General features: G+C 42.0%; 1 protein-coding gene across 5 annotated transcripts in view; it reads left to right on the top strand.

Moving 5' to 3' along the window:
* Positions 1–25,033, top strand: part of adamts10 (ADAM metallopeptidase with thrombospondin type 1 motif, 10) — a 43,111-nt gene that overhangs the window by 16,663 nt on the left and 1,415 nt on the right. The window contains exons 9-27 of one of the 5 annotated variants that reach the window (XM_031859433.1): positions 1,072–1,115; positions 1,499–1,604; positions 3,564–3,710; positions 3,959–4,100; positions 5,320–5,427; positions 5,572–5,717; positions 6,744–6,807; positions 6,945–7,047; positions 10,131–10,264; positions 12,615–12,738; positions 16,001–16,081; positions 17,786–17,949; positions 18,046–18,172; positions 19,229–19,358; positions 19,765–19,969; positions 20,683–20,859; positions 20,968–21,133; positions 21,588–21,647; positions 21,758–24,781. In XM_031859433.1, the coding sequence (XP_031715293.1) occupies positions 1,072–1,115; positions 1,499–1,604; positions 3,564–3,710; positions 3,959–4,100; positions 5,320–5,427; positions 5,572–5,717; positions 6,744–6,807; positions 6,945–7,047; positions 10,131–10,264; positions 12,615–12,738; positions 16,001–16,081; positions 17,786–17,949; positions 18,046–18,172; positions 19,229–19,358; positions 19,765–19,969; positions 20,683–20,859; positions 20,968–21,133; positions 21,588–21,647; positions 21,758–21,867 (2,338 nt within the window). In that variant the 3' untranslated portion in view covers positions 21,868–24,781. Of the gene's footprint in view, positions 1–1,071; positions 1,116–1,498; positions 1,605–3,563; positions 3,711–3,958; positions 4,101–5,319; positions 5,428–5,571; positions 5,718–6,743; positions 6,808–6,944; positions 7,048–10,130; positions 10,265–12,614; positions 12,739–16,000; positions 16,082–17,785; positions 17,950–18,045; positions 18,173–19,228; positions 19,359–19,746; positions 19,970–20,682; positions 20,860–20,967; positions 21,134–21,587; positions 24,782–25,033 lie in introns of those variants that run through there. The other 4 variants (XM_031859432.1, XM_031859435.1, XM_031859434.1 and 1 more) reach the window with 4 other exon arrangements.

Here is a 25,033-nt window from a genome sequence, read left to right as displayed (position 1 = left end):
GACATCGTTTGTGTGACCAAAACAAAAAGGTTTTTATCACAAAGTGTCGGTGCAAGGCAAGTAGCTGTGCTGTGTTTATATATATGCCCACCCTAACCCTCCTACTGCAACTTCTTGTAAATATAAATATGTTTAGTCTGTTTCCCTGTTCATGAAAGGGTTAAACAGTGTTTCCTCTTTGCTGAATTCTTACATTCCCAGCCTCTATCCTCATAGGTTTTCATTCAGCCAAGTCCGAGAGAGTTGGGCTGTATCTTGTCCGGTCTGATGTGACGATAGCTGAGGCAGCTCTGCCCAGCTCAGCATCTGGAGAGAAAAAGAAAACGAAAGATATGAGGAGGCAGTGAGAAACAATTCATGTTTTTTTTTTTTTTTTTTGAAGAATCAGAAACAGCCCAGAGAAAATGGAGAGGACAAGAAAGAGGGTAGAAATTAAAAGCGCTGCTTTCTCTCAATTTTGTCGTAATTTTTCTAACTACGCTCTCTGTTACCGATACTGCTGGTGGAAAACAGAGACAACAGTGGTAGATGCATATTAAGCAGATACAAAACTGATGCTATTGACTGAAGAATGTGCAACAGCATACAACACAGCCATGGTTTGGTCAGAGTCATCTGAGTGTGATGGGGCTGGGCAGAGCCGCAACTAATACCTTCCTTTTCTTCCCAACAGAATGTGAAATATGCTTACGTAAGAGTACAGATAGATGAATGTCATGTGGTTTTGGTGGTGGCTTTGTGAGAACACTTGGGTTTTTACGACAGGATTTATCAAGTAGAGGATGGAAACTGTCCAGACAGATGACTCCCCAGTGAGCGTCCATGATTTCCTGCTATTGTTCTTTTAAATCTATATCTGTCTGCTATCACTGCTGTCCACTGTCTGACCACAGCGTCTGTGTGAGTGTGTCTGTCACCATCTGTGAATGTACTGCTTGTCCATGTCAAGCGTGTTTGTACGAGTTTGCATATGTAACTGCAATTACATCCATTGGTGGTGCTGCTTCTGTTTGTGTGTGAGCATATGATTATTATTTTAACAGCCTGGTTGATTTTCCTTCCCGTCTGCAGATACGACATCTGCATCCAAAAGAACAAGCCCTGTGAAACCCTAGGTACACACACACACACACACACACACACACACACACACACATATTTGCACTTTACATACACTGCACTTACTGCTGACATAAAGCAAAGCCTCACCCCTAAGCCTAAACATATCCATCACGACTACTTGGCTAACCTCAACCCATACATATTCTTAGTGTAACCCTCGAACCAAGTCTGAACCTTCAAAATGTGAAGGTTAAGCCAAAAGTGAGGCCCGACCAAAATGGTTCAAGATCTGAAATCAAATAGGTCTTCAGCTGATAATGATACAAATCAAGCATGACTTATTGGAAGGTCTGTATATTTCCTATAGTACTGATGCTTTTACAGTTAGAGAAGATATGGTCTTATATATATGCGTGTGTGTGTGTGTGTGAGACAGGTCTGGCCCCTGTAGGAGGGATGTGTGAGCCAGAGAGGAGCTGCAGCATCAATGAGGACATCGGCCTGGGAACAGCCTTCACTATCGCCCACGAGATAGGACACACGTGAGTGAAACACACACACGCAGTAAACCTGCCATTTTCTGAAAAAGTTTTCAGGCTTATCTTTTTTCTGTGATTTAGTGTCACATATATCTTTTAATGGACAGTCTCAACAAATGCCTGTTGAGTGAAATCAAAGTCCAGTTAGTTTGTAACTTTATTTTTTCCAGGCAGAGAGTAACACGTTTATCGTCAATGCAGTGTCACTGCAGGATTGATGGACAAGTATCAGACAGCAGAAAAGGTACATACAGTACCTCATCCTCGGGCATTTTTAATTTGTCAGCCATGCTGTCGGTGGGACTTTGGGGTCGGCCGGTCGTTCAGTTGGACAGTTGGTTGACTTTAGTGCAGAGTAAACTAGCGTGACAAATATTGAATAGATTTCCACATGAATGAATTTATCCACCCCGGACCAACTCTGCCAAAAAAAAAGAGATATATAAATAAATGGGTCCAACGCAGGTTGGACACATTTTCGCTTTTACATTCACGTGTCTGATGTCTGAACGGGGTATTAATCCTGTTAAACGGTATACAAAATGGATAACATGTCAGACAAAAAAATGAGTAACCTCTCTTGATTTAATGCATTTCCACAATGGTTCCACAATGTTCATGTACGAGATCATGCACATTAAGAAATGACCCAACTGAGACTGTTGAGGAGGAGTTGTTAATCCTGTGTCCTGCTGTCAGAGCCCCCTAGAGAAAACACTGAATCCCTACCAGATATATGGTCGTTGTCTTTAAGCTGATGGTGAAACACAAAATGTCCCTGAAGAAATCCTTGAGGTGTCTCATGTGTCTTTTCTTGTGTTCTGGTCTGAGATGATCCTTCTCCCTCCTCAGATTACACCTCCAGATCTCCAGAGAGAATATACGTAATCTCTAACACCATCAGTCATTTCGATCCATTGAGAATGTGTTAGTAGCCGTATATTTTCTTTGAGTCACACTATTTATATGTGGAATTCGTTACATGTGTGGTTGGTGAAGCACCTGGAGATGTTGTGTATATCTGGGTCGCCTCTAGATGATTTGCCATTTATTCTGCCTGTATGCGTTAATTGAGTGTCCCATTGCATTATGTCTGCACACAGCCCAGAGAAGTATTAAGGCAGATGGTGGATCATTCGGGGTTCTGCCTCCCTAATGATTAACACAGTTAGCTTTTGAGTACTCAGACCACAAGGCTTACTAGCCAACATGACTGGACATACAGTAGTGTGCTAATATATACAATCTGTTTCCTCGGCCTCAACACAATTAGCATTTGTTTTTAATTGTTAGATAAATTGTTTTGACATCACTGTGCAGCATTAGATTAAATGCAGGCCTCTTTGTGGTAGAGGGTAACCACAGGAAAAGACAAGACTGATCTAGACATCATGACTCAGCTGAGGGATGGAAAAACTCTCAGAACATTTATATTTCAGTCTCAAACACAGCGACTGTGAGTTATCGCTGTCTCTCATGAATGAAAAAGCACCAAATGGAACCACTAACACTGTGTAACTTTATACACTTGGGTAAACTATCATGATAGGTGGGGAATTAGCATTTTGAATAAGTTACGTTGCTTTAATCGAGAGATAATCGCTGTCCTATGATGATAATTATGAAACGTGATCATAGATTTTTGATAGCTGAAGTTGAACATTTGTTATAGTTGTGGACTATACTTTTTCACATTGTGGTAATCTGCCACTTAAATGTTAATAATCATACATATGATTCAGGTACCCTTCATGTGGTTTGATGATAGTTTGATTTATTTTGTCAGGACTCTGACTGGGACCCGACTTATCACAATCAAACTGCCACAACATGTCTGTTCTTGAGATCCCACTCAATTATCCGCAGTGATCTTTTTCCCCCACTGTGCTTGTCCCTGCTGCCGAAACTATTACCGGTCCACGAGGCCTCAAAGTGTTGTCACTGTATCATCATGGGCTTTAGGTTTGGGATGAACCATGACGGTATGGGGAATGCCTGCGGGCCCCGCAGCCAGGAGACTGCCAAGCTGATGGCTGACCACATCACCATGAAGACAAACCCATTCATCTGGTCCGCGTGTAGCAGGGATTACATCACAAGCTTCCTGGAGTGAGTCAGCCTATTAGATATCTGCAACACCACAAATCATTTGGTAATTAGAGGTTTGAGAAAGAAAAATTCACTTGGATGTCAGAGTAACATTTTTGATGGTCAGAGAAACAGATGAAGTAACAGATGGATCTTGACAGTAGGCAAATCCGCTTCTAATTATCTGTAGCCTGTTCAGTGTTTAGATATGAACCATCGCCAGTTATTTTCATCTCACTCCTTCCTCTCTTCTGTTTGGTGTGCTTTAGCTCAGGTATGGGCTCCTGTCTGAACAACGTCCCCCCCAAGCAGGAGTTTGTGTACCCAACCACAGCACCGGGTCAGGCCTACGATGCAGACGAACAATGCCGCTTCCAGTACGGCGTCAGATCTCGACAATGTAAATATGCGGTGAGTGCTCTGTCTATATTTTCCCACTTCCTACTTTCAGCTAAATGCTAACTTCATCAAACAAACATGCTCAAAATGACAACATTTTGAAGTTCAGCAGGTATATATTCGCAAAGAAGAATGTCATTAGTTTATCGAGATATTTCAGTCTGGAACAAAGTGGTGGCCGACCAACCAAACAACAGAGTGGTATTGCCATCCATAGATTCACAATGACCTAATACACAGGGGGATACCAAGATACACCAACAAACAGCATTGCAAAATCTCTCATGGTTGACAAAATGACATTGTCTTGCGTTATATTATCATATCATTATATCATCTAACCCAAATGTCTGGTTGTTTTCTCTTTCTCCCAAGTCCTTTAAACAAGTTGTGTTCTGGAGAAGACTGACCCCAGTTTTAAGTGTGAGACTGTCTCAACCGCCAGCAGTCGCAGTTCTTACTTTTGCATTTTATTTTAAACAATCACACAGGTAGTTCTAAATGGATCATATACAATAGAAATAATGTTGTTGTTTTTTTGTCAATTGAGATTTTCATCCATCCAGGTCATAGAACATCTTCAAGTCCTCGATCAGTGTATATGAGCAAATGTTTTAAGAAACTTCATCACTTGTCCAAGAGGCTTTGTCAAGTGTGCCATAAAGCAGAATTGATGAAGCCTCTTTGATGTCGTAGAGAACACAGAAATAATAAACACAGTTCACTTTTGGACCTCCAGCTTTTTAATTTCCTTTTCATGATGGAACCAGGCTGACTTAATCATTTTCTGTTAGCTGACTCAAACACAATTATAGTTATTTACCTCACGGCTCGCTCCTGATTTTATTCCTCCAGCTCTCTTCTGTAGGTCGGCCTCCTTGATGACGTGAGACATCTTGAATAACTTGGCTGAATAGCATCCACTTTATTGTGTGGTCAACTTTTATTGGGCCAGGTTCAGAGCGAATGGACATCTGGAACAGCATACAGCTTTATAGACTCATTACATAGACACCATGTGGTCGGAGCATATGAACATAATAAAACATAATCCTGTGTATTATAGGCATCGCTGTAGCAAAAAGGAAGGTGAACAAGAGTGTGTCTGCTCTTGTGTATTTATAATGAGCTTGTCAACACTGACAGGTTGTTTCTCTTCTATGTTTTTATTCTCCTGCCACACACACACACACACACACACACACACACACACACACACACACACACACAGGAAGTCTGCAGTGAACTTTGGTGCATGAGCAAGAGCAATCGTTGCATCACCAGCAGCATTCCCGCTGCAGAGGGAACCATCTGTCAGACCAACACCATAGAGAAAGGGGTAAATATTAAAATGAACCTTTTTCTTACATTATTTATGGCAGTTATGGCAGAATGAGCTTACTCAGTTAAATAGTAATACAGTCACTGTTCTGCACATGTTCTATCTGAACATGTGTATAAAATATGTGTTTTTGTGCTGCAGTGGTGCTACAAGAGGGTGTGTGTGGCGTACGGGACACGTCCCGAGGGCGTGGACGGGGGCTGGGGTCTGTGGTCACCCTGGGAGGAGTGCAGCAGGACCTGTGGAGGGGGAGTCTCCTCGTCTATCAGACACTGTGACAGCCCCAGGTATGGGTCAACTGAGACCAGTCTTAAAGGCATCGCTCTTGTGCTAGCTAATTTCATTCTAGTTAGCTACCTAGAATACATTGTAGTTGCAGCGTTGTGCCAAATATAATACTTCACAGGATAGGTAATGATTTCTTTTCTAATCAATCTTCATACAATACTCACACGCCCTTATGTTCATAGAAGGAGTTATTGGTCGCTCTCATTGTTCCTTCTGTCCATGCTGGCTGATGCATTCATGAAGCGACTCCACATTCTGCCGAAAAATTATAGTAAAGTTCAGCTGTACATGCAACTTACACAAAGTGTCTTTCCACCACGGTTTAGAAAGGAAACGTCCTTTATGGGACCACAAGGATCTGTCCTTGTGGTAGGATCTAGCCTATTTCTATCTAGAAATAGAAATAGGCTCTACGTTACATAAACAAGAGTGATCCCAAGCAGTTCCCAACAAAGAGGTACAGTTGAGAAAATCAGTTTTACCTTTCTGATGAAACTGTGAGAACCTGCCACCTCAGAGAGCACAAGGGCTGAGATTTATTTCCAGGCAGCAGTGCCACTGTTTCTATTGTGTATGAAATAATTCTGTCTGAATCATCACCAAACAACTAGCAGACTCCCTTTTGAATCACAGTCACCAGATCCCTCATCTTGAGTTGATTAAACTGAGAATGATTTGACCCAAATCTGAGGCCAACGGTGTTCTTTTGTATCTTCTCTTGAGCATTGTTTGCACATTTCGTTTGGCTCCAATCTGTTAAGCAAAAGTTTAGCAGAGGCAGCCATTTGACGGTGGCTGACTCTGGCTTCTTCTCAGTTTTTTATTTTTATTTTTTTATGGAGAGGTGCTGTTGTTATGGTCTCTGATAGAACGATAAAAGAGACAGACAGTGCGATTGGAAACACACATGAAGGCAGACAAAGCAGAGATCAGGAGCCAGTGTAGTGTGGCGATATGATGGAGGTTTGATATTTCAAATTGTTGTCAGATGTGACTGACTGGCCTAAATCCTTGTTTGATTCTAGGCCAACTATTGGTGGAAAGTATTGTCTGGGGGAGAGAAAGCGCTTCAGGTCCTGCAATATTGATGTGAGTATTTCTGTTCGTCAACATGCAGTAAAACCATTGATATTATTTGATTTCATTAGTTTTGTGTTTGGTCATTGCGTGGGACTCTGCTTGCATGTTTTTATATTTTCACATGTGGATAACTGTGTGTGTTGCAGGAGTGCCCTGCAGGCTCGAGGGATTTCCGGGTGATTCAATGCTCTGATTTCGACAGCGTTCCTTTCCGGGGAAAGTTTTACACCTGGAAGCCATACAGAGGGGGTGAGTGAGTAACCGGTGTGTGTGTGTGTGTGTGTGTGACTAGCTACAGATTTCTTCTTTGCCTTAACGTCCCCCTCAGCTGTATGGGGTGTTTAAGCGTCTTTCAGCTCATTGTTTTCGTTTCACATCCAGCAACATTACAGTTTCAGTTGAACATCTTTTCTAGCAGCAGACAGATGTTTTCAGCAAAAAGCTAAACCCAATGCTACATAGTAGATTTGTCCCTCAGACGTACATTTAAATGCATAACTAATAATAACCCAGTCATGATGATAATGCACTATCAAAAGGGATATTTTGCATGTTGTGTTTCACTTTTGGTAATCATGTACACATTACTATTACTTCTTATACAGTAATAAACCTTAAGTCAAATGCAGGACATTCACTGAATGGAATATTTTGACATCGTTGTAAAAACTACTTTTTTTCTGCCTCTTTGTGATAGCAATAATACATCAAGTGGTGACAGTAATGATGGGAGAGAGAGGAGGGATGACATGAAACATAAGTCCCCAGTCACACTCAAACCTGCAACACTGCTATTAAATAGTCAGCAGGCCGCCAGGACACCTGCTACGACCTCAAATTACTAAGTAAAAGATAATTTCATCAGTACACCAGCAAGTTCACAAACAGATAAAGCACACAGCAAGTTAAAGAAATGTGAAATGTAAGTCTTTTGTGACACTGATCATTTAACATATCACTGCTGTTTCACTTGTTGGCCAGAATTTTCTTGAAGGAAAAGACAGAGCTGAAAGTATATTTCGAAGTAAAGTTGAGAGTATTAAAGGTGAACAGATGAAGATGAACAGGAAGATTTGAGCCAAGAGTTGATGACCGGAGACAAACAGAAGTCAGGAGAGGAAGAGTAGTGCTTGTGTGTGTGTGTGTGTGTGTGTGGAGAGAGGGAGAGAGAGAGAGGAGGGGGTGAATCGAAGCTGCAGACTCCGTCCTGTCTGGCCTGCAGATGCTGGGTGCAGAGAGCCATGCATTCCCACAATGCCTTGCGAGAATTCCTCGCTCCTGATGAGCACTACGCTGGACGTGAAAGATAAATAGTTTCAACGACATAACTGCCTTTAATCTAGCCCTCCAATAACATAATGGCTTACAGAGATGGCCAGTCAGCCAATTCCAACTTCAGGCAACAAGTGCTCCTTTCATCAAGTCAGCTGATTTTACAATGGAAATCCCTTGCAGCTGTTAAAATAGGAACGGTGCCAGAGACTCTGCCCTGCGTTAAGGCCAGATCACACCACCCAGCCCCTTCTATGTCCTCTGGAGCCCTCTCACTCTTCTCAAATTCTTTCAGCTTTCTTCCTTTCACTTTTACCGTCATAACTGTTTCTTTTTTTATCTTCTTCCTGCTGTTTTTCTTTGTCATCACTGCTGTTTTCTCTCTGTCTCTCACTTTACCTAGTTGACCATTATGCAATCTCTCTCTCTCTTCCTCTGTCTCTTTCTCTCTCTCTCTCTCTCTCTCCCTCTATCTCCTGTCGCTGAGAACAGAGGCAGCCTCTCTCTCTCAGCTCAGGCACCTGAGGACAGTTCATTAATAAGGTCTGTTGTCAGCTTTTCTTTGACAAACAAGCTGCTCCACATTGCTTTTCTCAGTCTCAACAGCATTCACATTCAACCCTCACACTCCATACAACACACCCTGCAACCTATGAGACACCCACACCCTGCTGCAAGCTATGGTTGGCCTGCCAAAGCTATGCACCATGGGAATTGTAGTTTTCCGTGGTCTGACCACTTTATAGTCTGCAGGCTGTGCCAGTACATACTCTCTCCCTTTCTCTCCTTCCCAGTACACACTGTACCTGCTATAGCGCTGCCAGCACAAACAAACACAGCCCAGACTGATGTCAACAGCCACTCAAATAGTGGAGCTGTTGGCGAGCAACACAGATGATTTAAGGATATACTGTATACCACTTGGCTGGAGAACACCTCTAGCGTGTGTGTTTCCTCCTGACTTAGGCTACCTTCAGGGACACGTTTCAGACTAAAGACAGGAGGCAAACACGAGTCAGAAGATGGAGAGCTGTGTGTGTGTGTGTGAAAATAGTCATTTGCACATCACAGGTCTCTTCACAGGTGTGTGTGTGTGTGTGTGTGTGTGTGTGTATATTTATGAATTCACTTAGACACAGTGCATTTACAGATATCATACATCACTACTTGCATAACACCAGTGGAGCCACTAAATACTGAAAGCATATGCGCTTGTGACAAAGAAAAGAAGTAATTCAGCTATAGTTCAAACTGCATGTTGATTTCATCCTTGAGTTTGTCATCTCAAAATATTGTTTTGGAGTGTTGCAAAATTATTCACGAGATAACAAAAAGTATATGTTTTGGGAACAATTGTGTGTTGATAAATGTCTTCGTGTTGAAACATATCCTGATAAAGATTTGACTACATGCTCTTTACTGTCACATTAGTGGTCCTTGATTCGCGAATCAGTTGTAAAAAAAGGCGTAAAAACACACATTTAACACCCAACATCACTTGCAGAGCTGCTAGTGAACCTGCGACTTGGTGCAGAAATTCAGTTTTTGGGCAGTTGACCTGCAGGAGGTTTGTTTGACTTCTGTTTCAGTGACTATTACATTACATTCCGCACGGTTTGGAATATTTGTATTAGCTTAGACTGCAAATTGCTGGCCACAAGCTAGCAGGCTAATGCAATTACAGTTCTTGGAGAGACTTCTCAAAAGCGCCAATCCTTTTTTCCATGACATTCACCGGGTAAAGATCTTATTTGAGGGGCATGGGGGAAACGGAGCTCATATGCTGATGTTTTAGCATTGACAAAACAATATCCCCTCGAGCTCAGTTTAGTAGCTGTCTGGATGATCGCAGCAGGCAAAGTCATCATTTAAATAGAGCTGTTGAAATGTTCCTTTTTTTTCTTGAAGGAATTATCTTCTGCATTGACTTACAGTAAAGGTTGAAGTTCAATCTTGACCGTGGCAAAAGGTCCATGTAGTGTTTTGATCATATCACCTAATCTTTATTTTGTGTGTGTGTGTGTGTGTGTGTGTGTGTGTGTGTGTGTGTGCGTGTGCAGGTGGGGTAAAGCCCTGTTCTCTCAACTGCCTGGCAGAAGGATACAACTTCTACACGGAGCGTGCTCCGGCTGTGGTGGACGGCACGCTTTGCCGAGACGACACTCTGGATGTGTGTGTTAACGGAGAGTGTAAGGTGAGATAAGACCTTTCTGTCTGTGTTTTAAGCACCCATGCAAGCGTTTGATTGAAATTCATTAGAGTCATTAGACATCTGCATGTGAGCAGACCGTTTAAGCTGAAGCAGCACAATAAGGGAATCAACACAAGACTAAGATAATATTGTTTATACTCTCTCTTTAGACTCTGGACAGCAGCCAGTGTCTAGTTTACACACTGACTGCTGACGATCATCACAATCAGCTGCTTAACTGAGAAATTGTCTTAACTTTGGCAGCGATCTTAGATTTCCATTAGCGCTACTCTCTCTTAATCTCCGCTGTTAATGAAAACAAAACATCTAACTGCTGCTCATTCTGACGTGGGGACCACATGGAGCTCCAACGGGTTCCTGGAACCCAATGTGACACCAACATGACCCATTTGTTAAAGGACGTAGACCAAAATAAAAAAAACCTAATGGTAATAGCGCGCAGCTTACGTGGATGCTGTTGATTCCCAATCTGTTGTTAGTTCCACTTGTTGTTTATTTTGGATGTAGCTCGTCTCAAGAAAGTAAGTCAAAGCTATGAGCGGGGAGAAAACGATGTGAGGACAGACAAAAAAAAAAAAACTTCAGGACCTCCAGCTTGTTGTTTTGTGGTTGCCTGCTGGGTGCCAAAAGATTTTATTTTTCAGCTCCTCATCTACTGCCCCTCCCCCCCCCCCCCCCCATGATCTCGCTTCATTTCAAGTTTCTCAGAGGTTAGGCAGACTGAGGGAGGCTGAACCCGTCCAAAAAGAATTGTGTTTATCAACATCTCCTCATTGTTCTCTCCTCCTGTTCCACTCTGTTTTTCCCTCTGCTCTGCTCTGTTCTGCTCCGGAGGAACTCGGTGACCCTCCAGCTCAGCTGTTAGTCCGTCTGCACTGCAGGCAGGCTTTCATTCACTGCGGCCTTAACATCTCTCTCTCCTTTTCTCTTTCCCCTTCTGACTCTACAACCATTCCTCTCCATTTTTTTCTCCACTTCCCTCCTTTTCTTCTCTTTCACTTCCTTTTTCTTTTGAATTTTACTGTCTGCAACCCAGTCAGTTCCTCTCCTTCTGTTCTATCCTCTCTCCTCTCGTATGCTTTATGCACACATAAAACTTCAAACATGCTGTGGAGAAATCTCTTAAGCTTGTTTGCTGCCGCATGCTGCTTTCAGTTCTAAGATTGGTGTCTAACAATGAGGAGAGGGGGGAAACAGAATGAGAGGAGGTTGTGTTGCAGATAGAAAAAGGACCTGGGAACACATGTTCTAGTTGAACACAACATGCCGCAGCAGACGAATGTTCTCTCAGAGCCCCTTTTTACCGAATCTCTTTTTTCTTCAGATTTATCAGGGAAATGGCGTTGTGCAAATATATGTGCCGCAGTTTTCAGGTGCAGTCAGCTCCTAAACTGCACCTGGCACCAAACCTCTAGATGCGCTCTGCGAGTGAAGTAGAGTTCATGAGTGCCGCTCAGAGGTGAGATAAATGTGCTCAGAAGAGAAATGATAACGTAGTGGCAGGTAGATGTTGATTATGAGGCAAATGCTAAGCCAAACACACACTTACATTTTAAAAGTTTATTTGCAGCTTGTATTGATTTTCAAGTTCAAGTTTAAGTTTGACAAACACAAACAAACATCATTCCATTATTCATTCGCTAACTCATTAACTGATGATTAATTGTGGTGTGAAAGTCTATTGTTATGGTTGCCATGTGTCATCTTTCACTTGATATTTTAGTGCTGAAAACCTTTTCATATATATTCTGTATTGAGCTATTGGTCCCAATGAGCTGTGGGAAACACTTTCTGAATATAGAAACAAGACGCCTCCTACTCATCTGGACCTGAATCATTTTAACCTTTAATAACTCACCCACATTATTTAGCCATCAGATATCCATGATGTGAATCACAGTTTCAACTCTGGATTTAGTTTTGAACTGTAATCAGTGTAAAAGTAATAATAAACTTAGGCTTCATTATCCCTCCCTACAATAAGCAACTGCCATATGAATATACGAGTGTGAGAGCAGTTGCCATTCATTCCCAACACTTTTGTTTAGGTTTGGTTCACTGTTAAAGAGTTTGAGTAAAACCACCTGCTTCGCTCATTATGAAACTTATTTATGTCGACAGCTATGAGTTTAGCAACCTAAGAGCATTATGTCTGCACAGGATCAGAAAACACATCTGGACTTACCATCTGATATTTCTGTGTTTTGGAAAAAGTGGTCTGGAAGACATTAGAGGTAATCCCTCAGCCCGGCCTCTGACACTTCTCGACTTACTGACGGTGCCCCTTGACCCAGAGTGACCCTGCAGCTCACTTGTTTCTCCCTTCTTGCAGCACGTAGGCTGCGATCGAGTCCTCGGCTCGGAAGTTCGCGAGGACCGCTGCCGGATCTGTGGGGGTGACGGGAGCAGCTGCGTGTCTGCGGAGGGACTCTTCAACGACTCGCTGCCTGAAGGAGGTACAGAACTAAAACACTCAAGCACTCGTCATCTCATTCATTTCCTTTTGGGAGTTGCTGCCACAGGTGTCTGCACAAGGAGATAAAGAGTTAGTCTTTCCTGATTTCATTAGCGGGGGGGAAAAGAGTGTTTTAAAGTGTATTTGGAAAATTCTCTGCTCTTCTGAGAACCAGATTAGGTTAACGTGAGGCATTTACCATGAGAAGTTATGCAAGATAAATGCACTGCTGTCCAAAAAATGTGCACATGCAACATTTGGATTCTGATGCTTTGGACTGTGAATGCATCTTGGAAAGCTCCCTTGCAATGTGAGTTATGATACCCCCAGACATTCAAAATGTATCGCATAATTGTCTGTTCTCATGCAAACTCTGTCCACAGCAGCATACTGTTACAGTTATTTATTTCATAAAGCCAACAAAACTCCACAAAGCTGCAGGAGAGGTGCTTAGAGATCACTGATGTGTATATTCAACAGTTGAGAGCTGACGCAGCCAATATTTAAAGTTGGCAAAACAGATACGGTCGCCAGTCTTATCCATCATTGTGTCTACTTTAAGCTGTTTCTTCATGACAAGAGGGACACATTTTTTATTATGTTTTATTACAATGTCAATTAATTATTTTAAGTCTTTTTGGAAAGCCTTGCAGGTTCCATACATGTAGGATTTGTACAGGGTTGACAGGAAGATGTAATTTTGTATAATCTGCAGATAAATTAAACAACATATTTTGTCTACATGACCAAGGGAATCGTATAGGTAGAGAAAAGAATAGGGCCCAGAATCAACCCTTGAGGTACACCGCAAGTTTTGTAGACGAGTAAGTTATGATGCCAAGTTTAACAGACAAATATTCAAGAAATAAGATGTTTTGATCAACAGTGTCAAATGCCAATATTTAGATAAAGATAACACTAGTGTGTTAAACAATATATAATTGAACAAATGCAGTGAGTGAAGTCAACTCAATATCACATCAACCATCTCTGAGCCAACCCATGATCTCTTAAGAAAAAAAAAAAAAAACTCGATAAAAAAAAAATCTTAGCACAAATAATATATATACATAGCATATGCTGTACATACATACATATATTTATCCACCAGCGACCCAGTCACATGTGGCAGACAGATTTAGGTGAGGTCCGACCAGTGTGGCTTGAGGTCCAGCTGCTATTCTATTCTGGGCAACATTTCTCCCTGCAACACCAACTTCAGAGTTTCTCACCCAACTGTCAACACCAGTCGCCCCCTTCCAGGATTCCTCAGAAGGGACGCACCCTGAGGAGGCAGCTATGCTCTTCACCACAGTGACCAGGCCAGCCTGTCAACCCCAGCCGAGGTCTCAACTACCCTCAAAATATCTAACATTATCGTTGGCCTAAAAAGTCTGTCAGTAAAGCTGAAGTCGAAGTGTAGGTTGTTTGGTTGTGCGTTTTGTGATCCGGGGATAGTATCCACGCTCTGTGCTATTTTTAAAGAGGTGCTCCAGTGATTTAGTGTTGCTCTTCCTTAAAGTTGGGGGATTGCAAGAGTAGTTGCAGTAGTTGGTCACCATCTCCACCACCACAACATACAGTATACATATATCTGGTTTTGTTAAGAGAGCATCCAAGAGCGTTAGAGGTCGGGCACTGATGTTGGCCGATAAGGCCTCGCTCTAAAGCTTTGTTTATACTCGCGCTTGGCACTGTAGCTCGAGCCTCCGCAGATGCCGCGTAAGCACCCTGCATGCACGAAGGCATTTTATGCTCTATGCGCTGTTCCTTATTCCTTCCAACAAAATGTACTTTGAAGACGCAAAAATACGACGAAAGTAATTGGCAAAACAAAACGCCATAAACCAACCTCCACAATGCCGAGGAGGAATAAAAATAACTGTCAACTCATATCTCATATTCATGGACTACTTTATTTCCTTCATTCAAGCCCTGTAAAGAAACAAGTGAAGAATTACATGGATTATAAAGAAACAAAGGTTAGACATCCTATAAAAAATGTGATTTGGCTGGCAGAATATTTACTCAAATGAAGATTTTGAAGACCTCCTAATTCTGAAGCATTTAAAAGTGAATAGACATGTAATACTTCTTATATGAACTATTTGTGAAAGTCACGTCTGAAAAGCTCTGATCACATGCGTCACAAATTCAAAGGTGCACGACCAAGCGCCGCGCACGACGGATCAAGTCATTTATTTGGTGCACGCAGCTTCACTACGGCGACCATAAACTACGCTTGAGTCGGTGTTCTAGCTCATCCCAAAGATGAACTCGGAGCTGGGACTAGAGGCTCATTCCGGACACAGAAAGATTTATCACTGGCAGAATCCCTTAGTCATTTCTATAACAAGCTGTTGATTTCTCTGAGCTCCTAAAACCTTTAGTCAGTGCTTCTCCTCTCTGCTCAAGGGATTTAAATATGCTCTTGGATTATGGCAAACCATAAAGCCGACACTGTAAAACTGAAATACAAAAGGCATGAATGACAAATGGAGTTCCTTACATCCCAGAAAAGTGAAAGTTTGGGTTTCTTAAAGATGATGCATTACTTAATTGTTGCTCTGTGCTCGCAGCTTAGATGCATTAATGTCCTATAGACTCTGGTATAGGCAGTGAGGGGTTGCTGAAGGTTTACAGCTCCTTTGCTCTTTGTTCACCAAACAGGTTCCTGATTATTACCAGACGAACACACTTTTCTCGCAAATTTGCTCTCTCTGTGTTTGTCTCCGAGGCCAAATACCTCAAGCTCTGTCTAATAATGTTCGACGCCTCCATCTAGAAACCCAGAGCAGGGTCAGTCCAGCCTCGTAAAGCTCCACGGAGAGGTCACGAGCCAAAACCTCTCCTTTCCTCTTGTGGTCAAAGCTTTAAAAGGAATTATTTAATTCCTTCGTTTTTTATATGCCTTCTTTCTCTAGTGAGGCTGAAGTTGTTTACAGGGCTGCATTGGCTGGACAGCAGAGCAGAGCTGAGGAAAGAAGTGTGGCAATGAGATGAGTTTAAAAAAAAAATAGGACAAGAGCCCAAAACAGATGGCGGGAATAGAGAGAAAAAGAGAGGAGAAGCCGGCTCAGCTCTCGCTTACTAGCAAAGAGCCGAGCAGCTGAGGTCGGCTGCCCAGGAATGCAGCTGGAATCTGAAGCCTCTGCTTAGTCCACGGGCATCCCACTGAGCTAAACACTACTTATGCATTGCTCTCGCCCCCCCCCCCCCAGTGAATAAGCCTCCTTCACCTTGCTTGACTTTGTGTGTCTCAGGTTATGAGGAGGTGGTCAGAATTCCTAAAGGATCCGTGTTCATCCACATACAAGAGCTCAACATCTCCCTCAACTACCTTGGTAAGATGATATTCAAGCTAATGTTTTGTGTAAATAGTTCAAGAAATAGTTCAAGGAACCACACAGCTGCTACTATATATTTACTGGTGGAGTTGTATTTTCTTCTTATGCTTGTTTGAATGTCCTAACCCTTCCTGAATTACTTCAAAATCTTCTTACCAAGAGTTAAATATCAGTTTACTGTCTCTGCATGCAACAGGCCTTTCCTACACCAGACTGTTTAACTTGTTAAAGCAGGAAAAGCACAGGTGTTACTAATATCATAATGGTAGCTCACTGCCATTCAGGTGCTTCTGTTTCAGGATCCTGCCATTGTTCATGCTGGCTCAGGTCTTTCTCGTTTCCCAATTTTGTGCTTCCTCGATTCCTTTCCTCGCCTCGCGTCCTAGTCCCGCCCATGGGAGATGCCAGCGGCGGAGGCGAGGAAGAGACAAGAGTAGAGCGGAGTCGAGGCAACAGGCATTTTAGTGCAACGTCAATTAAATATATATATGAGGTGTGGCACAGCTGATCAGCTGTTTGTTTAGTTCTACCGCTGTAGAACCATGTTCATACTTTTAAATTTACTGTTAATTCAATTCCTGTCTATCTATATGAGAAGATGAAATACAGTTAATTAGTGCAAATTGAAATTGACATATTTTTTGACATAATAATATGACATCTGCAGCTGTTTGCAGCTGTAACGTCATGTCAGGATGATAGCAGTTGAATTGGATGAAGCCTACATTCAGTATAACAACACAAGTATCAGGTGAATCAGGTTCAAACAGCCTTATGAGGAGCTACACAAACTGTGAGCGGCAGAAAGTCTGATTAAATAAATATAATTCATGAATATAAAAGTAACTGTTACATTTGCAGAGTCCAGCCGTGGTTTGAGATCATTACAGCTGTGCGTCACTCCTCTTTTATTTGTTTACGAGTGCCGAAAACACTCCGGATAGCTCCTCCACCGAGCCTCCTCCATCCTCACTCTTCGAGATGCATTTTAGGAATAGGGATGTCCTTCAAGATGGAGCGCTGAGATCGATTTCCGAGTCACAAGCAGGAGGAGCAAGGAATTGAGGTGGCACAAAATCGTGAAATGAGAAAGACCTGTCACTGTCATGACTCACTGGGACACTTGAATAATACAGACGCATTGTTAGTGTTATTAGTAGCGCCTGATGTTTTCCTGCTACGACATGTGAAAACAACGTTCATCTGTTTAATATCGTGGATTGAGTAGGCCTTTCTACATTTTGACATGCAGGAAGAACACGGGTATCACTGATACTTTAATTATTGTTTCATCCGTGTGTTCAGATGAGCCATACAGTGAGCCAGCATGCACCAAACCAGGCATTTGGACTGGAACACTTGTATTGTTATTGTTATCAAAGACACCCGTGCTTTAGTTGCTAAAATGCCTGTCAAAAACAGAGAAATCTTCATAGCTGTTAATCAAAAAAAATCCCAAATATTGTGAATTTCTGACAGCTACGGTACCTCCGACTTGATAAAAACAAAACTTGTTTGAAACAAGTTAGAAAAATGGCTGCAAATTAGCACTAATACACTATTTGTTTGAATCTAGTTTCCTCCTCTGTTAACAAACGTATGGTGATGATTTAGATGCACTGAGGGACATTAGTCCGTTTATTTTTTACTTTTACTTCACTGTTTTCCTTCAAAGTCTTTCTCCCTCTCCTCTGTGTCCAGTGCTGAAGAGTAAAGGAGACCAGTATTTTATCAATGGGAAGCTGACCATTGACACGCCTCGCAGGTTCAATGTTGCCGGCACCACCTTCCACTACAGGCGGCCCACTGATGGACCAGAAACTCTTGAAGCTCTGGGGCCAACCAACATAACCCTGATTGTCATGGTAAGAATGAAAAGAAACCCCAGAACAGGTCTTCAACGAAATGTCATGTTCAAAACCACCATGTAGTGTTAAGTGGTTGGTTGTATGTATGTTTAGGTGCTGGTGCGGGAGGAGAACCCAGGGATCCACTATCGCTTCAACCCCCCACGGAACAGGGAACCTCTCACTGGCTTTGCCTGGCACTACACCTCATGGTCACGCTGCTCAGCTCTCTGCGCTGGAGGTAGAAACACACACTAACACACAAGCAAGCCGTCACTCACAGTAGAAGGATGTTGCATTATCCTCACTATAAATATAACTCCTACATGCCTAATCCTAACCTTAACATCAAGCTAAAGCCAGTCTTGGCCCCACAATGCAATGGTTTACCCTGTGGGGACGAGGTCTTTTTGTTTTGATTGTGTGAACAGATTAATGGTCCTGCAGCGTGATTGAACCCACTCACTTGGGGCAGATGTCACTTAAAGGTTAAGGATTAAAATGGCTAAAACATCTATTTGGAAACCTTTTGTCATGGAACTGGAGTGTTTGTGGAGTCCATGTTGACGCAAAGCCAATTTTCTTCTCCGGCCTTTGTGAGTTAATGATCCATGCTGCTTGACCTGATAAGGACTTATTTTCTCCTCTGATAAATGATTCTGGCACATGCTGACGTTCTGAAAGAGCACTGATGGGAGGGGGGTATATGTTTGGGTGTTTAGTTCAAATATCAACAATCTTTCTCCAGAATCACAGACTCCAACTTTAAGTCAGTAAAATGTTGGGGCAGCCCTGTCTCTGGCACTCCACTGAAGCCAGGGTGCCATTGAAAATCAAAATACAAGATACAACAGATGTGTTGTAGAATTTTGTTATTCATGAATTTGTTAAGTTATGTCTGTAATATGCCATTTCAACATCTGGCTGGAGACAGATGAAAATGTGCCTTTTAGGCCAATTTACAGATCCATTCAATGAGAATCAGATAAAAATAATTAAATATAAGACATCTTCCCTTTGATGGTATATCTGTGATGCCTATTACTGAAAATGAGTAGCTCATTTGGGGGATACATATTTATTCTAGCTGCCAGTTAACTTAAAAAATGCTCTAAACACTTGAACATATTGCATTGCAAAACCTTTTGGACATTGCGGTATTTAAAACACTGCTTACCCACATAATTAATCTCAGCAATGAACAGGGTTCAAAACACCTCACATGAAGAATGAAGGCCGATGTACCTCTCGGCCCCCTGTAACGCTCTTTTGTATCTTTGTATCTCGTGTCGGTCAGGTGTGCAGACACAGCAGGTGGTGTGTAGGAAGCAGGCAGATCACTCAGTCGCCTACAATCACTTCTGTGACAAGAAGAACAAACCCAAAGAGAAGAGAAGAACCTGCAACACTGAGCCGTGCTCCCCATCGTGAGTAGTCTTTTGTTGAAAAGATTTTCTTAATGTGGGATTCAAATGCATTTCTTGATGATTTTCAACCTTTGCTTTAAACTTTTTCTTAACTTCTAACTAGAATTTTAGCATTTGAATATTTGCATTTAATGCTAGTTACATTAGCTTTCAATTGACAGTCACTGTGATGACGTAGCATTATAATGACGGTATAATGATATCAGTATAGTGATTGCTCAGGTTTCATTCTTCAATCACACTTTGTAATAACTATAAAAAGATGCATACTTTACCGTTCATACTTTTATAATTAAGTCATATTTACTTTTTTTTTGTGCATGCATACACTTGTGTGTGTATTTTAACTGTAATGCTGTCTGTGTATGCGCACTGTGTTAACGAAAAGGCCCCTCTCTGCCGCTAGCTGGTGGACGGGAGAGTGGTCGGAGTGCAGTCGCAGCTGTAACAGCGGCCTGCAGACGCGGGAGGTGTTGTGTAAAAGGAGGATCTCTGTGACGGAGGACAAGGTCCTGGACGACTCGGCCTGTACAACCCCGCGCCCTTCTCTCACTGAGCCCTGCAGCAACCAGAGCTGCCCCCCCGAGTGGCTGGCCCTGGACTGGTCAGAGGTAAGCAGACGTCGGAGGTCTGCCATCTTTGCATGTGGTTTGAGTTTTTTTAGTAAACTTGAGTTTTCTGCAGAATTCCTCTCAAATGAAACAATAGTTTATTTTTCTAATTGAACCTAAGAAACTCAAACATTTGCCAGAAGAAAGTAAGAGACCCTAACCGGGAAATACACAACATAGGCACAGAGCAGACGCATGAATCACAATGAACATGTTGTTGCGATCATAAATACATATTGTTACACTTGTCGTATGGGAATTCCTTCAGCTGTTTTTAATTGAGGAATCTGTTGGAGTTTTAGGGTGGCAAACATGTAAACTATACTTTTAAGACTTCCAACTACAGCGGGCCTGAAAACTCCATTTTCTCTTACCTAACTAGACTTTGTTCTCACAGTTCAGGATGAATTGAAACCAAATTGAATGGTGTCAAAAGTGCTACAGTGTTCAACTTTTCTCTGACGTCATGTGTAATGTAGCAATGGTACACACAGAAGAGGAATTATGTCCAGCTGTCTTACAGGAACTAAGCAGGCTCTTGACTTGGTTTCTTATACAGCTGCTGCCCTCTGCTGAGTGAATTAGGAAGATTTCTTTTAGTATGCTTATGAACGCAATGACCCCCCGCTGCACCCTCCCATCGCCTCCATCTCCCTTTCCTCCCGCCTGATGTTTTTTCTCCCTCTTTCTTCATTTTATCGCTCTGTCTGCAGTGTACGCCCAGCTGTGGTCCTGGCTACAGGCACCGTTTGGTCTTGTGTAAGAGGGGGGAGAACGGTGACAACCTGCCAGAGTCCAAATGCTCCAAACATGGCCGGCCCACCTCCAGGGTGCGCTGTAACCTGCAGCGATGCCCTCCCCCTCAGTGGGTGACGGGTCCCTGGGGAGAGGTGACACAGGCTTTTGGTTTATTCTTTGTCCTATTCATGGTTATAGTGGGACATTGTTATACAACTCGATGTCCGTTTTGTACTCAAATACAACCCCCAATATCTTAGTGTTCTGCCAGGTGTGGTCTGGGTCAGGAGATGCGTTCGGTGCAGTGTCTGACCCCCAACGGCCAGCCGTCCAATGAGTGTCTGGAACATCAGCGGCCAGCGGCCATGCAGCAGTGCAAGAGCAAATGTGACCTCAGTCTGCCCATCGGTACAGACAACCCTGAAGGTCAGAGGTCAAATCATTGCTCCTCATGTGTCATAGAAAGAACGTCAAAGAAATGTTGCTGTCAAGAAAAGTCAAATGAAATTTTACTTAAAAACTTCTAACCCCACACTCAAAATGTAGCAAATGTAAGAGTCTGAGCTGCCAGTGGAGCTGATGAGCGTATGACTCATCCGTTAGTCAGCCTTTTGTCATTGCTTACAGTTGTAGTAAACACAAATGTTAATGCTTATATACAAATTAATATGTTTAAACATTTGTAAACCAACTCCAGTGGAGCACTACTTCCTGTACATATCCATTCAAAGTGTATGTTTATAGAACATTAGCATACAGAATAATACATCTTAAAATTACACATATATATATATATATATATACACACACACACAGAATGTGGCATATATGATTTTTCTCAAACATCAAGAACCTGATTAATTAATGATTTAATCCACAGGCCAAATGTCGGGAGGATTTATGTCATTCCATACAAGTCGTATAAGTCTGAACAATAAAGGTGCATAAAAGTGACAATATTCTTGGTATTTTGATTGAAATCCTGCACTGTTTCTAAACCGATCATTTAAACGCATTAATAAAGCTGTTTCGTGTTTGTCTTCCCTGCAGAGTGTAAAGATGTGAACACTGTGGCCTACTGCCCCCTGGTGCTCAGGTTCAAGTTTTGCAGCCGGCCATATTTCAGACAAATGTGCTGCAAGACCTGCCAGGGACACTGACCTGGACACTGTGAAGCTCACAGTGTCCAGTTCCCGGGTCCTGTCCACACTCGCAGTAAGCCTGAAACCCTGAGCCTTGTAACAGCAGCCCTCACACTACCTCTATCAGAGGAGTGTGAGATCTAACTGGGACCCTGTCAGACTGACACCTGGTCCTCTTACTGTTAAGGTGGGACTTTTTTTTCCAGCCTGAATCCAGCACAAACCAGAGGACTCTCTGGGCTGAGCTGGGCCCAAAACAGCCTGAGCTGAGTTTTACATTCCACTGGAGGGAGGGCTGCTGAAACCTGGAGAGAGACAGAGAGAGGGAGAGAGTAACTTCCCTCCATCATCTTTCTTTCCAATGATCCCTCTGTTGTAATATTGTGGTGCTACTATATTTCTCTTTGGCTGCAGGGCAGGTCGCAGTACTCTCTTAAACCTGTATGTTAACAGGTGATATTTGTTTAGTTATAAAATCCACTTTGTAAAGAAAATAGTTTTCCAGATATCTTTGCCCATGAAGAGGAATATCTTATGCTATAAAATGAAAGAATTGTTTCTACGTTATCTAATAGTTGTTACTTGTCCACATTGTTTCATGCCATTGCTTCGTTCCGTATCAATGTATTCATCGAGTCCTCGCTGTTATTCCGCTGAAGTATGAGCAGAGTTTGATTTGCACAGTGTCGGCAGTCGGAGGACTAATGTATTTTACGTTTGACTCGATGTCTCTGTGGAAGCTATAAATGGCTCACTGCAACGAACGTGCCGTAGTCTTGCCATTTTGGTTAGTTTGCTTAAATGTTATCACCTCTACAGTAAAACATACCTTCGTGCTGCACAGCACACACAGAGACACTGCCTTAGTGATGTGAGTGAAGCCGGTGCTGACTGACATTTTCAGATTAATGGGTGCTATTTTGTGGCTGCGGACTGTGGCAGCTTGTGCTTAACATTTTCAAAAACGGAACCTTTAGCAGCTCGGCTCAGTGTCATTATCTGAAAATCCATCAGCGCTGTCCTTGCTTTCTGTTTGTTGGATTATTTTTGCCACATGTTACTACTCATTCAACAGTGCTAGTAACTTTTACTGTGAGTGGATAGTCAGTCAGTTTTTATTCTAAGTTAGAGCTCATTTTAACTTATCTTCCAGTGTGATACTAGCTGACATTTCTGGCCACATGGGGGCAGCAGGAACAAATTGTGAAAACAACATTGACATATCATCACCTTTTAAGTTGATATGGTGAACTTTTTGGCAAACAGTTGCTTACACATCCAGCATTTATGAAGCAACATTATCATTCATCTGGAGTTTCTGGACACTTGTTGAAGTCCAATATTCACTCTCGTTTCGCTACGTTTTTTTCGTCTGCTGAGGGAGCTATCTGACTCTTTAGTTGCTAAATTCTTTCAAACTTCAAAACCCCTGTGTGAGCCCATGTCAGCTTTCGCCCGTCTAAAGATAGTAAAGTGATTATGTCAACCTAAAGGTCAGTTTCCCTGCTATTATACAGAAAACGTGTCACCTCATCCAAATTTTGTTAGATGGTTTGGTTATTCAGCTAAAAAAAAAAAATGCAGTTTCAGCTGTTTCTCCATCCGTACTTTTAGAAAGGCTGCCTAAGCTGCTCAGAGATCAGTCATCACTGTGACAGCCACTGTGTTCTGATGTGGCCTGTCTCTTCACAAACGTTCACACTCCTGACAACTGAAGCAGCTCTGTGTAATTAACACGACATCATTTCATTGTAAAGAAGCTACAGTTTGTCTTCAAGGGGACTAGCTGCAATGTTGTTTTTTCTTGTGGTGCTTTGGTTTTGATTGGTGCTATTAGTTCACTGTTGTTGTCATTGTTATCATTTTAACAATTGTGCTTTTAATTATTTTTAAATCAATTTGAGCCTTTTGTAATAACACTAATCTGCGGAGCTGGTCCCCTTGCCCACGAGGACCCTCTTTGTGTTCCTTTGTTCATTTCTATCAGAACATATCCTTTTAATTTGCTCTCTGACTTGGTTTATGTGCGTCAGTTGTGCCTCAAAATCACCAAAATCTCCAAAATGCCGCTCACCATGCAAATTGTAGGATTATGTAAAGTACTGCAACAGTTTCTGAGTGCACTGTACAAAATATTGGCATTTCCAAGCTAAATTAACAATTTGAGGATTATAAAAAATAACTTCAAATTTCAAATAATTTTTAAGGAATTAAACAAACATTTTGGTTTTTGGAACAAATTTGGGCTACTATGACCGTGAGTTGGATCTCCAAAAAGTCAGAAGGTATGTTAATCAATCCACGGGAGCATAGAAATATTATTTAATTTTAAATGTTCATACAGTTCATTTGTATTGCATCAGCGTGTACAGCTAACTCAACCCTGCAACATGTTGAAATTCCATTTGTATAATTTTCAGTTGCACATAAAGTCTCGGAAGATATTTCTTGTTTCAGTGTCTCAAAGGCATTTTTCCTCCGTATCTACCTGTGCCTATAATTGAGGTTTACACTAAGAAGTGAGCCAGTTTTATCCGAGTAAATAAGAGGGACAGTACCGGTAGTTGTTGTTGTTTTTTGTTTTGTCACATGCTAATTATAACATGACATGTACTGTATGTTTTCAATACTATAGAAGATGACTCCATTTGCCCCTCATGTATGTCTGTTTGAAAGGAAATATTAAATTGATTAAACATGGTGCATTGTCGATTCTAAGAAATAAGATTTGGTCATTTGAGCTGTCTGTCCTTAGGTTACTTGTATTTGTCCTTAAACAGCACGCGTCAATATCCAGACGGAGGTTGAGATCATCAGTCATCTATTTTTGGATCCGATAGCCTTCATGGAAAAGATGAAGCAAGAACTTCTTCCTTCTGTCTGAATGAGTCTCAGACATCCCTCGTCAATCGGACTTTGTTGACAAAAAAGGGTCAGTTGATTGCGTGTATTTGCTCTCTTCTTACACTGTCTTTATCTCAAGACGAACACTGTTTCACATGCTTGACCAAACTTGCTAATGTATAAAAGTCTTATTAGTCCAAAATAGCAGCATTTAAAGACTGTTTTGACACTTTATGACGAGTGGTAGTATCACAAAAAGACGTCTTAGTAGACCGATAAACCCCACCATAAACAGGTTGAAAAGATTGTTTCCTTGGTTTTTGAGACCGCCAACTACTGA

The sequence above is a fragment of the Anarrhichthys ocellatus genome, unplaced genomic scaffold (genome assembly GCF_004355925.1).
Source record: "Anarrhichthys ocellatus isolate YVR2014 unplaced genomic scaffold, GSC_Weel_1.0 scaffold22, whole genome shotgun sequence".
NCBI classification, from domain to species: domain Eukaryota; kingdom Metazoa; phylum Chordata; class Actinopteri; order Perciformes; family Anarhichadidae; genus Anarrhichthys; species Anarrhichthys ocellatus.
The sequence above is the reverse complement of the archived record's forward strand: the minus strand, read 5'-3'. Positions and strand labels throughout refer to the sequence as shown.